Source organism: Tympanuchus pallidicinctus, unplaced genomic scaffold (genome assembly GCF_026119805.1).
Source record: "Tympanuchus pallidicinctus isolate F22 unplaced genomic scaffold, pur_lepc_1.0 scaffold6, whole genome shotgun sequence".
Classification (NCBI taxonomy): Eukaryota; Metazoa; Chordata; class Aves; order Galliformes; family Phasianidae; genus Tympanuchus; species Tympanuchus pallidicinctus.
Window position 1 is genome coordinate 44,732,153 of NW_026294780.1, and position 15,533 is coordinate 44,747,685.

At 45.5% G+C, this 15,533-nt stretch overlaps 2 protein-coding genes across 4 annotated transcripts in view; one reads left to right on the forward strand and one right to left on the reverse strand.

Annotated features, from left to right (window-relative positions):
- Positions 1-4,056: 4,056 nt before the first annotated feature.
- On the forward strand, positions 4,057-5,622 carry ARL11 (ADP ribosylation factor like GTPase 11). Its single transcript, XM_052664622.1, has one exon. It carries the CDS (start codon positions 4,670-4,672, stop codon positions 5,237-5,239), a length of 570 nt encoding a protein of 189 aa, XP_052520582.1. The 5' UTR covers positions 4,057-4,669; the 3' UTR covers positions 5,240-5,622.
- A 5,280-nt stretch (positions 5,623-10,902) lies between these two features.
- KPNA3 (karyopherin subunit alpha 3) overlaps positions 10,903-15,533 on the reverse strand; it is a 53,041-nt gene continuing 48,410 nt past the window's right edge. For all 3 annotated transcript variants that reach the window (XM_052664584.1, XM_052664586.1, XM_052664585.1), the window contains exons 16-17: positions 15,145-15,239; positions 10,903-13,661 (exon numbers count right to left, since the gene is read on the reverse strand). In XM_052664584.1, the coding sequence (XP_052520544.1) occupies positions 13,563-13,661; positions 15,145-15,239 (194 nt within the window). In that variant the 3' untranslated portion in view covers positions 10,903-13,562. The remainder of the gene's footprint in view (positions 13,662-15,144; positions 15,240-15,533) is intronic.

Consider the following 15,533-nt stretch of genomic DNA (forward strand, 5'->3'; position numbering starts at 1 on the left):
GCTCAGGGTCACGGGGCAGCGGGGGCTTGCGACAGCAGAGAGAATCATAGAATCACAGAATGGCCTGGGTTGAAAAGGACGACGCTGATCATCCAGTTTCAACCCCCTGCTATGTGCAGGGTCGCCAACCAGCAGACCAGGCTGCCCAGAGCCACATCCAGCCTGGCCTTGAATGCCTGCAGGGATGGGGCATCCACAGCCTCCTTGGGCAACCTGTTCCAGTGCGTCACCACCCTCAGATGGAGCTGTCTGATGGGAGCTGTGGAGCAGCATGGCAGGGCCCGCAAGAGGCATCAGCCTGTGTTTGGGTATGGCCAGCTTACAAGAAAGAGTACGTTAAAGAGTAATCATAATTTCAGCACCGAAGGAGTCAAATCCAGAAGGGTTGCTGTGGGAGGGAATCAGCGATGCTGAAGAAATTCTGCCCTGGAGTACGAGGCAGAGAAGGCACAGCAGGAGGCCAGGGGTAGAAAGATGTTCCCTGCCAAGTTCCTGCATGCTGTGCTGCTGTGGCCTTGGGAAGACACTGCTGGGTAGCTTGTGCAGCATCGAGCTGCAAAGTCAAAGCATAAATAAGATATGTGGAAAAGTGTAGTCAGAGCCTCAGTGGGAAGCTCTAAAAGAGCCAGAAAGGGGATTGCTACAGTATACCCAAACACTGATGATTTTCTTTTTGCTGCAGAAATAGCAGTGCCTACATGTGTCTGTTTTCTGCTCATCTTTTTGTCCCCACAGACAAATAATCTGTTGAGGACAGCTGCCTTTCCTGACACTGCTAGGAGATGGTAAGAAGGTGAGGCTACATAAACAGAACTTTGATCCTATTTAGAACTGTGGAAAAGATCTGCTGATCATATAGAGAAACCCATTTTTTTGAAGCAAGTACTGGTACACAGCATCCAGTGGAGTTTTTTTATTCACGTGGGTTCAGGTTTCTTGGTGTTATTGCTAGTTATTAACATGTGCAGCAAGTCCTTAAACACCTCAGGGTAATTGCAGTTGCTTTATACTGGTGCCTGAGCTTTACAATGGGCTGAAACAGATACAAGTGCTTTATAAGAAGCAGAATTCACTTAATAATCTAGTGGATGCTGCTTATTTCTGTTCTTTTTCTGTTCCCTTGTTTTCCTTCTCTTAAAAGCAAACAATAACAAAACCACTCTTCTCTCATTGTGTTTTTTTCCAGAAGGAAAGGGGATATGAAGCCTTATATCCGTCTTGGAAAAGTTATGACAGACTGGAAACTTTAGAAAAGCGCTAAACAGATCAACCGGGCCAAATAATGATATTCAGAGGCTTTTTTGTTTGCTTTAAGAATAGAAACAATTATTGCATAACACGGCGTGCTGCCAATGTCTGTAACTCATTGCTGACTTGGATGAGTTAGCTCAGGGTGAGTTAGCTGAGATGCTGCTATCTCTCTCGCACTGATCGTCTCGACTTGCATCTCTTCTGATAACCAGAGCAGATGAAATGCTTTTCTCCAGTGATTAAACTCAGAGCATCTGAAATTCAAAAGGAACAATAGCACAGCATTGAGTTGCTCCACGAGCCCTACTGTAACCTGAATCATCAGATTCATTCCTAGGAGCACATTAAAAGAATAGATAGAATGCACTGCCTTTTGTCTGCCTTGGATAAAAAAGATCTGTCTGTATCTGCAGCTCTGTAAGCAACTACAGCACAGAGTCGTGATGGCAAATCTCAATGTTAAAGGATACAAAAAGAAAATTCTTCTGTATTTCTCTCCTCTTTGTTCAGCATAACCTTTTCCATCAGTTAGTTAGCTGCAGAGTCCTAGCATATGATGCCAGATGAAATGATCTGAAGCTAAATATCACCTATAACTGCCACCTGATTTTATGTTGCTCTGCAGTCCTCGCCGTCAGCTTCCTGCAAATGTGAAGTGGGGTTGGAACTAGACGTTCTTTGAGGTCTCTTTGAACCCAAATCGTTCTATAAATAGGTTCACAAAATAGAGAGAGAGCTGTTCAGGAAAACCTGTTTCAAAGATCCGGTCACAGAAGGATGCCAAAGGAAGCCCTCCCCTCACCGAAGCAGGGAGCTCCAGCACCAGTGGTTTGGCCGCAGCTGTTTGATGCCTCTGGAGAGGCATCTTCTCTGAGAAAAGTGTGGCAACAGTGACACTGTGTGGTGAGCACGAGAAAATGCAGTTAAAATCAATTGTCACAGGTTTTCTTCGTTTTCATCCATCGTATCATATAGAAAGGTACAAAAGAAACCCGGATTTGGGTATTTCAAAGCAGAGTTTCATCCTGATAGATCTACAGAGAAGAGCCTCGCCAAGTTACCTGCAAGCTGTGATTTTTACTTCCCATAGAATTAACAGTTTCAGATAAGAAGCTACCTATACGTAGTACAAATAGGTTGGCAGCGTGGATTCCCTCTGTAGGGCTTCCTTTTAACAGAAACTGAAGGAACAGTGTATAAAAAGAAGCTATCTTAGCTTCAAAACTTTGATGCTCAACAGATGGAGGAGCAAATAGTAAAAGGTACAAGAAAGGATTGAGCAAAAGCCTTTTTTTAGCTCAGATAACATTTTTTGCTCATTTTTTTCCCCCCTTTTCACCTAGACACACTAGAAATAATTGAAGAATCGAGATTCAGGCTTTTCAACACAGAGCTATATTTTAATTTGTGGAGTCACAATCCCTGAAGGTGTTCAAGAACTGTGTGGATGTGGCACTGAGGGACATGGATGGTGGGCATGGTGGGGGTGGGCTGACAGTTGGACCAGATGATCCCAGTGTCTTTTCCAACCTTAATTATTCTATGAATCTATTAATTATAAGCAGAATTAACTACCGCCATCCTTGCTTCAGAGACATAAAAAACAAGGCGAGAGCATTTGTTCTGCCCACAAAAGATATAGCTGGAGTAAGGGTTGCCCTCACCTCTGAACACAGTTTCTGAATTATTTAGTGTACAGCCTTCCTGCTCCAGCAATAGATTCACTCAGAGCTTGTCTCATCTGCTTTTACTTTCTTTTCTCTCTTACACAGAATTGCAATTGCACCCATGTATTATTTATTGGAATATGATGCCTTTATAGCACAGCTGTGGGTGGATCAGACTCTGCAGGCATCTACTGCACCTCCACGATTAGAACAAGTGGCAGGGAGAAAGAAAATGAGTAGACTTGTGTTCATTACCAGGGATATGAGAATGAAACAGATCATCCGTACCACTCGTCCAGCCTCAGAGCAGAGCAGCAGCAAAGGCAGAGAAACACAGATTCAAGGGGCAATTCGTGGCACGCATTGGCACATCACAAAATACCCACTGTGCTGATCTCACAGCCCAAGGCAACATGGGAGGAAGGCTTCCTCAGATTGGAGGAGAAATAGGTTTAGGAGCCAGGCACCGATTTAACTCCTTTAAGGAAAAGGACTCGGGCCACTGGGCAGCCCTTGGGCTGCAGGGTTAGGATCACTGCGCTCCTTATCGTAGTTCTCTTTTTCTGTTTCTGTATTCTGGTGGTCCCAGTACCTCCCAGTCCCAGCTGTATGGGGTGTGCTTCAGCCTTTTCTCATAGGAACACCTGCCAAAGTTGTCTGTAGGTCCAGACAGCCACCTCCCTGTGCTGCCGTGCTGGGCTTGTCCCAGCAGTGGTGCCATGTGACATGGAGCTGTCAGGCACAGCAGCACGCAGGAAATTACATCTCCTGCTGATGCATGGGGAAAAACACATAAATCACATTTCCTTCTGGGAAACCTGGAGAGCGTTGCTCTGCTCTGCAGATCTATGGCTGCTTCAGCACAGCGTGCCTTCAAGCAGCTGTAGGGCAAGAAACCCACCGGATGGGGGTACCATCCACTTTGCCAGGCTCTGCTGGCTGCCTCCTGCTGCTCTTGCACAAGAAGCTCTGCCGTTTCAGCAGCCCGTTTCTGCCTCTGGTGTGTAAGGTGGAGTGGTGCCATCTCGGTAAACTTTTTGAACAGAGATTTCTTTCCCCACTCCCGGTGTCAGAGGACTGCCTGCCTTACGGAAGTCAAAATGCAGTGAGCATCTTGATGCAATAAGTTTTATGGATTTTCGTGCTGGTCGTATTTCCGCCAAACACTAAAATTTCTGTCTGCATGCATCTCTTTAAATCCATCAGCACCGTGCAGCAGGTCGTGAAAGCCAACGCCGAACTGAGATTTGTGTTGTGCGGTCGTAAGACTGCAAACTGTCGGTTGTCTTGTGGCTCGTGTTGAAATCCACACCCCTGAGCTGTGATTCAGCACATTCCCAGAGCAGCCCGGGTTTCCTCCTGTCCGGCTGGGGGTGGATTTCCCCTCGAGAAGCCAATGAACAAAAGCTGGTGTATTCCTGCCCCGCTGGGAGGAAGCGTGCTGTGCCCGGCTCTTCCTGCGGGATGCTGGCGGAGCTCTCAGAGGGCTGTGGGCGGGATGGAGGCAGGAGGCGGCGGGGCGGGAGTGCAGAAGCCGTAATTCTGGGCTGTGCTCCTTGGCTCCGCTCCATGCCTCTGAAATAACAGCTCTGCCTTGGTCTAGCTGCGCGGAGAAGCCAGGGCCGGCTGCCTGTTTCCTCCTTCAGCAATCCTAAGGGAGGTAGGACGGAGTGCTCTGCTATTCACTGATATTATCCAAGAAATACGTTTTATTTTAGCTATATTTTTTGACTGGCTGCAACAGTGTCTCGATGGGGAAGCTGTTCTCCAAAGGCTGGCGCAAAAGAGACGCGCGTGTGGTCATGCTGGGCCTCGACCTCGCTGGGAAATCCACCATCCTGTACCAGCTGAAGGGCGGCCAGGCCATGGAGACGTGCCCAACCGTGGGCTTCAACGTGGAGGCCATGCGGACGCCCTGCGGCTTGTCCTTCAACCTCTGGGACGTTGGGGGACAGCCCAACCTCCGGGCCAGCTGGCACCACTACCTGGAGGACACCAACATCCTGGTCTTTGTGCTAGACAGCGCAGACACGGCTCGGCTGCCTGAAGCGTTGGCGGTGCTGGAGGAGACCCTGGGCCACCCTGGTCTTGCTGAGGTCCCTGTCCTCCTCCTGGCCAACAAGCAGGAGCTGCCAGGGGCCATGGCTCCCGCTGAGCTGGGACAGCAACTGTGCAGGGGACGGCTGGCAGGGCACCCATGGATGCTGCGGGGATGCAGTGCCCACACTGGGCAGGGCTTGCAAGACATCCTGGGGGTGCTGGGGGAGTTGCTCCGGGGCGTGAGGCAGGGATCCCTGGCCCTAGAGCAGCCCCTCAGCTGAACCGGATTCAGAACAGGATTCTGCTCTGCCAGATGTGTCTACAAGGGACAGAAGGGTTTGGTTTTCCTCCCAGCTCACACTACTAACCTGCTGGAGCAGGACTTGCAGCAGCTGTTCGGCTGTAAGATGTCACCTATGGGTATGATCTTCAAGCCATGGAAGTCAATCAGGATTAGTGCTGATGGACAGTGCGTGTGTATTAATTCCTTGTTCCCTAGGGGCTGGAACTAGAGGACTTAAAGGACCTTTCCAACCAAAGACATTCTGTGATTCTTGTCTTGGTTCATTCTTTCCTCCTGTTATTTTTAGTGAATGCTGTTTTCAGGAAAATGGCACCTGTTTTCCCTTGGATTATATTTAAATATAAAGAAATCAAATTTGGACTTCTGAGTGTTTGGAAATGCCTGCATGGCAAGACACTGGGGGTCAAGATGAAGCCCCATCTCTGGGATATCTTAAAATCAGGTGAAACCATCGTGTGGGCAGACTGAGAGCCAAAGGGCTCCCCATGCTCACCACGTCCTGGGCACCCAAAATGCCCATCATGTGCAGCTCAGGTTGGGGCAAGGAGCCCTTGCTGCAGTGAGGGCTCCATCTGCTCTCACTGAGGCCACGGGGGCAAGGAGCCATAAGATTTATGCCTGAGGGCTCCCTGCACCCAAAATTCTCTTAGTCAGGGTTGAGTCAGTCGTGTGCCCAGGCAGACAGAAAGGCCAACCGTATCCTGGGGTGCATCAAACACAGCATTGCCAGATGGCTGAGGGAAGGGATTGTCTGCCCTACACTGCAGTGAAGCAGCCTCACCTCGAGCACTGGATGCAGTTTTGGGCACCACTGTACAAAAAGGACATAAAACTATTAGAAAGCATCTGAAGGAGGGCTACAGAGATGGTAGGAGAGGGGCAACTGGGGGCTAGAGACAGGATCTGCACCAGAGAGCGGTGGGCATGGAACAGCCTGCTCAGGGCAGTGCTGGAGTTCAAGGAGTTCATCTGGACAACACTCTCAGATGTAGGGTTTGAATTTTGGGTGGTGGTTTGTGGAGCCAAGGTTGGACTCTGTGATCCTTGGGAATGTTCTGTGATTCTATGATTCTATAATTCTATTACAAAATGAATGGAAGTGTTGGGGGGGAAGGAGAGAGAGAAGGTAGAACGTTTTTGCTAGCAGAAATCAAGTGCTTTCACAGAAGAACTTCAACCTAGAACAGTCACCAAAGAAAAATGCATAAAGAAGTCCTATTCTGTTTCTAACAGTGCATTTTATGGTGCTAAGAATTAACAACCCAGCCGTTGGTCTCATTTCATAGGAGGCAGCAGCTGGAATGCAGAGTTCAAATGGTCACAAACAAACAGAATCTGACAAGACCACATACAAGAAGTTCTCCATAAAAAAATCCAAGTGAAAAATGTCATAATTTTTAGCTGCACCATGACAGAAGAATTATTTATATCTGATAAAATAGTGCTCAAGCACCTGCACTCATACAAGATGAGCAAACTTAGGCTGTCTGTGCAGCACGTGGAAAGGACACATCGTGTCCTCGAGCAGCAGACCCATGGGTGCAGTGCAAATCACTCTGTTACACTGCTGTGCCCCAAAATATTCCGTACCCAGTTTGCTGATGCTGCGGCCTCACATTTCTCATGGTACAAGATAGGGCATTGGACACTGTGGGATCAGCAGCGTATTAAACTCAGTGCAGATTGAAACGCTGTGCTGCTGCTGCTTTTACAGCTGGCTCCTGGTGTGTAGAGACAGAGACTGCCAGAACGATGCTGGCTCGTAACATTTGAAACAACACCACAGGGTTCTCTTCTTTGTTCATTCCTCCTGTGCTGCAGAGCGCGTTAGAACAGGTAGATCTATCCAGCCTCCTCTGTCCTAATAAAACCCTTGCACAACAGCACTTAAATACTGCATGTCAAAACTCACTGGTGCAAAGAGAGCAGCGTGGAGGGTTGGAGGAAGCCGTCGGGGCCATCACTTCTTTACTGTGGAGATTCTGCGGGGGAACCTTTCCCAACAGCTTTCCGGGATGCTGACTTCCTACAGCTGCCACCCCAGCAGCTCCTCACAGCTGTATCAGCCCTGTTTCCCTGGCCTTATCATCAGTGTTCAGCTGGTAATATGATCTGCTTTTCTCTGACTTGAATCTGCAGGCCATAGGTTATACCTATGTGCAGAAGAAGCCAAGTCACGGGACAGTTGAGTTTGGGAGGACATCTTTCAAAGCACAGCTTAAGGCAGGGCCAGCTCTGAGGTTACAGCAGGTTGCTGAAGGCACTGTGCAGCCATTCTAAGTATGTCAAAGGACAGCCACCTCTTTTGGGGACACCAAAAAGAAGAATCTCTGTATGCATACAGGAGGATGTACAGTGTTGGAAAGGATACAGCTGATGACCCAGGAACCTTTTATAGGGCTGACAACAACTAGTAAGAGGCAGGGCCTACTCTGATGGGTCCCAGCCCTGCGTCCCCTTGGCTTTGGTGAGCATCCCAAGATCAAATAGGACCAGGGGGCCTTTGTGGGGTCAAGGGGAGCGCTGGAACCACTGCCCAGGGACGGTTCAAAGAGGAGCTGTAAGGCAGAGACACAGGAACACCTTGGGGCAGAAAGGCCAACGAGAATGAGAAATGCTAAGAATAACTTTTTTTTTCAACATTACAGAATCACAGAATCGTTTGAGCTGGAAGGAATCTTTAAAGACCATCTGGTCCAATTTCCCTGCAATGAACAGGGACACCGATAGCTCCATCAGGTGCTCAGAGCTCCATCTAGGCTTTACATCATAGGAGTTTGCAAAAGCAACTGTTAGAAAATGCAGAGAAATGTCATCATTATGACTTCAATAAAAGGTGTACAATCATTTCCTCCTCCTAAATAATACCACCTATAAAGCTTCACTGCATGTAGCTCACAGAAACAGGAGCTAAACTTCATCTGCCACCACTGCTTAAAACACCATTGCCACATGGTATTAAACACCAGCCGTGCAGTTAAGGCCACAACAAATGATAAATTACAATTAAATACACCTTGGCATTTACAAGGGTTAATTAATTGGCTTTCCTCACCTTTCTGACACTTGATTATGGCATTTAAATCACAATCAACTTTTTGTCTGCAAAGCATTACAAGACCTGAAGTTCACAGAGTTGATGAATTATTCTTAAATTCACTTTTTGTAACCAAGCCATCATCGTGATGGGGTCACAAAGCCATCGGCTTCTCCAGTGAGAGGACAAACCTATGCAGCCCCAGGCCAGATGTAGCAACAGAGGAACCAGTCTTTGGAAGGACTGAGCTGGAGATCTCCTCAGGCAGACAGACACCGTCCCAGAGCAGACCAGGACCAGCTTTGCTGATGTACCACAGCAGTCACTGCTCTCCAGGAGCTGCCTGCTGAGGCCGAGACTGGTAGAGCCCTCTGCTCCAGCTGGGACACCCAGAGCAGGTGCCCTGGAGCTGGCAAGGCAAGCAATCCACATGGCAGCAAAAAAGCAAAAACAGAATCTTGGAAGATGCTGAGGTTTTCACACTGCAGGAATGCGTGTGGAGGGATTAAAGGATGACAACGGAAGCAGGTGGGCAATGTGGGTGCTGTGGCTGCTGGACCCAACTGCAGGCAGAAGGGAGGGATGTTCCTGCAGCAGCTGACGCTGGTTGCATCTCTCATCACCCCAGGAAAATGCAGTCTCTGGTACCCACTGAGCAATGAGAGAAGCCAAGAAGGCAGGGATGTGCACAGATCTGATGGAAGCTCCACCCAGTGCAGCCAGCAGACTTCATGACCTTGTCCTTAGCCAGCACGGAAACTGAAATCTCTATATTTCTCTGGTGTGTCTCCTCCTACCCATGGGAGATGTTCTTACATCCCACGTAGATTCCTTTGCTGACACTGTTCCTAGTGGAAAGAGAGACCAAACCCATTCCTTTCAGCTCTGCAGCTGCCTTTGGGCCGGATTGGAAGGGATCTTAAAATACACCCAGTTCCAAAGCCCTGCCATGGGCAGGCACACCTTTCGCTAGAGCAGCTTGCCCAGCACCACATCCAACCTGGCCTCTCTGCTCCATGTTTAAAAAGGCAGTGAGGTTCAGGAGAAGCTATGATTCCTATGGGAGTTTGTTCCAGTCTCTTCACCCAGCTGATAGGAGTGATGTTTTCCAGCAGTCAGTTCTGGAAAGCTGGAAGATTTCCTCCAGGAGCTGTGCTGATCACAGTGAATCCTGCAGAGCTGTCTGAAAGGCTGAGGAACAGGGCACAGCGATGGATGTGATCAGGGGGCAAGAAATGCATCTTCCTGCACAAACATTGAAAGCAGCTTGATTGCTCGCAGTACATCTCCATCTCACCCTCTCTTCTCCTTTGGATTCACATAAGTTCCCACCTGGCTCCATGAGGTAGGATTAAACAAACAGAAATACAGATCACAAAGGGTGATCAGTACACAAATAGTTAAGGTGCAGACACGAGCTCCATTACGCTTCATCTCAGCACACGACAAAAACCCACAAAACAAACCACAGTTTGCCACAGGAAACAAAACAGCCAGCTCACTTTCCACACCTGTGTCCCTGGATCACAGGGACAGCAGGATGGTGGTGGCCATGGTGACAAAGCACTGCCCCTTGCAGCCCAAGCTCTCCACTGCTTCTTTTCCCCTTCTCGAGAGGTGCTTCCTAATGGCTTGCCATAATTTGTTGTCCTACATCTGCTTGAATGCACGTGTGATTTTGCCACAAAAGGGAGCAATTTTTTATGCAACAAAGCAGAAAGAACACAAGGCAACCAGGTTGCTTTGGTAGAAAAGACCCATTTGAAACACTCAAAACCCAAAGGGCATTATAGGTCAGAGCAGAGTAATAAAATAGGCCATACTTAGAGATTTTAAGGTGGTGTTTTGTTCTGTTTCGTTCTTTTAAATACATCTGCAGTGGATCTTCATGCTTATTTCTCTGTTGTGCAGATTAAGCAAACAAAATGGAAGTGCAGCATTCGAGTCCAGGCTGGATGTGGCTCTGGGCAGCCTGGTCTGGTGGTTGGTGACCTTGCACATAGCAGGGGGTTGAAACTGGATGATCATTGTGGTCCTTTTCAACCCAGGCCGTTCTGTGATTCTATGATACGCTTGTGTTTTAAGAAGTATGAGGAGGATCAGCGTATCTTCTGGTTTTTGTTCCTTCTAAGACGTTTCCTAGAGTAACACATTCATTTCTCCAACAGTCAGTCAGGTAGGGCCCAGTGGAAGCTAACAGATGGCCACGATACCACAGGAGGATGCAAAGCCCATTTCCAATCCACTTGGGAACCCCAAGAGGGGAACTCATACCTTGAGGTGAGGGCTGCTGCCACCCAGCTTGGCCACAGATCCCTGCCCAGGGCTTCGCAAGGCACACTGCAGGAGAGGCGCCTGCCATCCCGCGTGGCAAATCACTGCAGAACAACAGATCCCAAGTGGCACTGGGAACCTGGAGACATCTCTGGAGGTGGAGCAGGACGGTGAGCTCCTCAGTGCTACAGAACACCATGCAGGCAGCAGAACTCACCGTCTCCCAGTTACACACATCAGCTGCAGCCCACCTACCATCGCCGCCTGTACACGTTTATGGCAACACCTTACAGAAACGTATAAAACTCCGTACCAGAACAGTACCCAAGTTCCAGAGACCACTGCGTTAGCTTACTTTATTCATTCTTGTAACATACGGCAGACGTTGAGGTGGACTTCTGCTAACTAATACTTAGTCAAGGACAAAAACCCCTACAGGTTGATCTGCAAAGACTAAGCAGTTCCGTAACTTTCAAAATAACTTCTTGAATTTTTTTTTTTTTTTTAATAGTATTTGATAGCAGCTTTTTATTGGTTACAAAACCTAAGCCCATATACAAAATTAGGAACACATTTAGATGCCTCTTTGAAAGAACGTTTTAGTCTATTTTAACTGATAGTTTAAAAAAATAATAAAAACAATGCAATTTTAAACACTGTTCTGAAAACGTAAAAGTGCAGCAATATACTTTGTTTCCTTTATTAACTATGCGATGGTGCAATCCCAATCAAAAGCTGATAAGGTCACAACAGAAAGAACTGAGCACACGCCTTGTCTTGCCTGAACTCAGTTCGCCGATGTTCACTTTTAACATAATGCACTGAGTGCAAGAAAAAGATCAGATCTTCACAGTCGTGGAAAACCATTACTTTAATATCAATTTGTAGGTAATCGGTAGGATGATAGTGAGCACAGGCTGAGCAGGGTAACCGTCAGTCTATACGGCAGAGAAGGAAACGAAATGGAGTTAGAAGGGGAAATATTTGTTCACAATGACACCTGCCGGAACTCGAATTCCACAAAACCTTTGTGACCTTACCTAACTTTGACTTTTTATTGTTTAGTTTCTTAGCGAACACCACACATTTTCAAGGTTTTAGACTATAGTGTGTGAATAGGATGCAGTTACCATATGAAGCTTCAACTCAACTTCTGGGAAAAGAAAAAAGGCACAATGAACTTCAACTCAATTTTATGTGCACGAGAGTTGAAAAATCTGAGCCACCTTAAAGAGAAATTGATTCTAAAATTTATAAAACCTATAAATAATCAGAGGCCAAACCGCTATATTAAAACAGATTATCTAGCAAGTAAAAATCTTGCAGTTTAAACATACGCTTGTATCCAGCTGGGATACAAGACAACTCGCTCTTTAAAGTGGCTCCACCTTGGCAGATATATATTTAATGAATGCACACCTGCTATGCGTTGTTCATCAGTGGAAAAACAGCTGATCCACAAAGCTCTGATGGCATCTGTCCTTATCTTCATCACAGTAAATACAACCCACATCCAATAACTAAATTAGTTTAGATTTTTCTATCCCTTCACATCAACGCATTGGGAAATTACACCCAGTAAACAACAGCAACAAAACCAGTTTGTGTGATAGCTTACGGAATTATCCATCTTCGCCCCAGCGACACCGAGATCCCTTTGAAAACCACTGGGCCGGGCCATTTTCCTAAAGCAGTGGCCTCACATACCTTACGCAGAGCTATGTAATGTCTGCTGCACATCAGGTTGTTGCTGAATGGCGGCAGCTTCCATACAGCCTCACACGTCAACCAGTTTGCATCTTGTTTCATCGCGCGACTAAGATTTGAGACTGGTTTCTGAGTAACTCTTCCAATACTCCAAGAATGAAGCTTTTATGACGCTTCTAAGTAGTTGCTGGTTTGTTGCCAACCACATCATCAAAAGCACTGGTTACTAAGTAAAAAATAGATTAAGACTAAATTACAGTAAACATGAAAGCTCCACAGTTTAAACCCAATATGAATCAACCATATCCAATTATCAATTTAAAACAAAATATACTGACTGCTGAAAGTTGAAAGCAAGATTCTTTTTAACCGATACGTTTTTTTGGACAGAATTTTTTTTTTTTTTTTTTTTTCTCTACAGTCTGGGATTCTTGCTTTCAGCTTAACCAGAAGTTCAAGTCCGTAACAGGTTGTAGCTCAGGTAAAATACCATGCACAGCATTTGATTACTTCAAAACAGCAGGAACACACAGGCTGAAGTGAGTGGTCAAATAGGGCTCGCTGTTCTCAAAAATTAGGTATAATGGCAAAAGCTTTACCAGTCCAAATCTACAGTTCATTCTCCAACCCTGGTTTCTGAGGCAGTTAATGAACACACATCAATTACTGATAGATGAAGTAGTTTTTTTGTTTGCTTTAAGTGTTTAATCAATTGCCAAGTGTTGTGTTGTTGTTTGTTTTTGCTTAAGTTACTTTTATTTCAGTTTCACCAATGAAATCATTTGGCTTGCGTTTTTTAATCTATTCTTCCACATAAAGTATATGAAAATATGTTTGTGGAGGACAATGACGAAGGCTCAGAGCAAACTGGGCCCCTGTAGTCTTCCAAAATGTACGCATCATACCAAAGTGTCTTGATCCGCAGCGCACCATTTTCCAAAGAAGCTACTTTTCCGTGGAAAGCCAATGTGCCACCACTATGGAATTTTCTTAACAGAACTGCAGATTGCGGTTGTCAGCATGTGGCACCAGGAAAAAGGCAAAAAAAGGTAGTTGGGACCGTTAAAAAGAATTCTGAAACAGTTTAAGAGATCATGCATATGCATTTACAGTCCATGTGATAGTGACGTTTGGCAACTGCAAAGTGACCGATACATGGCTTGCTTTAGAAGCATCAAAACGAAGAGGCATGTGTGTCTTGGAGCCTTTTGTTTCTTCACTTGGTAGCCATCTGGTGGTGCTTCATACTGGTGTGGGACAGAGACGCTGCACTTTTTTGAACTTAAAAATTAAATTCTTTTGTTTGAAGGTTGGCCGTTGGGTCGAAATTGTAAGTACCTCCTTGAGTGGCTTCAGGAATGAGACTGGGATCCTCATCGATCTATCAAACAAAACAACAGCAATCTGTTCAACGTCTGTTCCCAGCACAATTTGGTACTCGTAAAAGAGATTCACAAATGTTCACCTGTTCATCTATTTTAAGTATTACTGCGATAGCATTAATTTGGTTGTAGCAGCCACATGCCTCACACTGTGTGTTGTCCACAAGCACAAATGAGCCCTTCTGGGTGGGGAGGTCCAAATAGCAGAATTGACTCATCTTAAGGCATTACTCTTTACTTTGGGCAACTTAACACCTGAACTGGAAAGAGGGACTAAGGCATTGGGGGACAGCAGCAATTCTCAGGAGGAGGACTAGGGCACACCACTACAAAGACTGAATCTGGTCTCAGAATTGCTTGCAGATGTTTGTGAGTGGACAAATTAACACTTCTGCCTTCTGAAAGCAATGCTGCCTAAGTCTGCACACCTTTAATTCAATAGGAAGCTATCTTATGAGAATGCAGAGCTCCTGAAGTGGCAGGATTTGCATTGGTTTGCAGTGGTACTAAAATGACAAGGGCTCATTTTGCAACTTAAAGTTACTGTCTGAAAATTCACCTGTCATTACGTTTTTTAACTCCTATCTTCCAATTACAGAATTTCTACAATCTCTAATAAGTTTCAGAAACTCCAGAAAACGTGCTACCAGTATAGGCAATAATCTGAAGTACAGTCTTGATCCCCAAAAAAGGCAGTAAATTCAGCCAATTAGGCACATATTTTTTACATATTAAACACATGTAATGTAATTCAGCCAATTAGGCACATATTAAAATTACTCTGGTTTATGTAAAATGTAAATGCACAAAAAGCAGCACTAACCTCAACAAAGCTATTTTTCCACCTATACCAACTAAGATCATGCTCTTCAGTTAACTACAGATATCTCAGAACCATTAGGGAGGATAGCAGACACTGTCCACAGAATCATCACAAGCACAGGGAACTGGGTCAAAATATTGGGATGCAAGAGAATATCAGGTGGTCCACATCAATCAGCTGCAGAAAGTTTTCTGTTTTCATTCTCTTCAATGTGAATTCCACACTGAGCAATTACAGAGCTGAAATACAGTAATCTATCTGAAACAAGGATCCACTCCCCAGCTCCTAAGACCGGTGTATGAGGAAGTAAAAAAAAAAAAATTAAAAAAAAAAAAGGAGAGCCAGAGAACTGTTGAGATTCTAATCATAAGTAATTATATGTTCATGTACGTGTCAATGCAATGAATGCTGGGTCTGTGTCAATGTATTTACACAAAATGAGATCAGTCATCTTAATACTGCTGAAGAAAATTCCTGGAATTGAGAAATTCTTCAAAGACCTGCAATTCAGGGAAGGAGCACTGAAAAGGGAGCAGGAAGCTTGACCTCCCAGACAGGCTATGTTCACAACAGATGGAACAGATCACCAAGGACAACGTACTTACTAACAGAGCACTAACAGCACAGCGCATACACTTTTCCATCTTTAGCATACTTACATCATCACCAGAGAAATACTGATCTATGATTTCAAACGCTAGTTTATAAATGTCTTCATTCTCATGTTGTTGCAAGGCTTCAATTTTCTCTAACCCTGGACACAAAAAAAAAATTGAGAAGAATTTTAAAATTAATTGGGAGTGAATTAGTGACTACTTTAGAAAAAAAACCTAACCAAGAAAACCCATGAAACATTACTACAGAAACATATTAGAACATAGGATAAGGGAATTGTCTCTCTTTTTAGATAAAATCCACTGTGCTTCTGGTTGTTTTAAAATTTTAGTATTGTTTTTAAAACTACTGTTGTCTAGTGCATAGCTTTTGTTTCATGCCTGGATGCATTCAAGGCCAGGCTGGATGTGGCTCTGGGCAGCCTGGTCTAGTG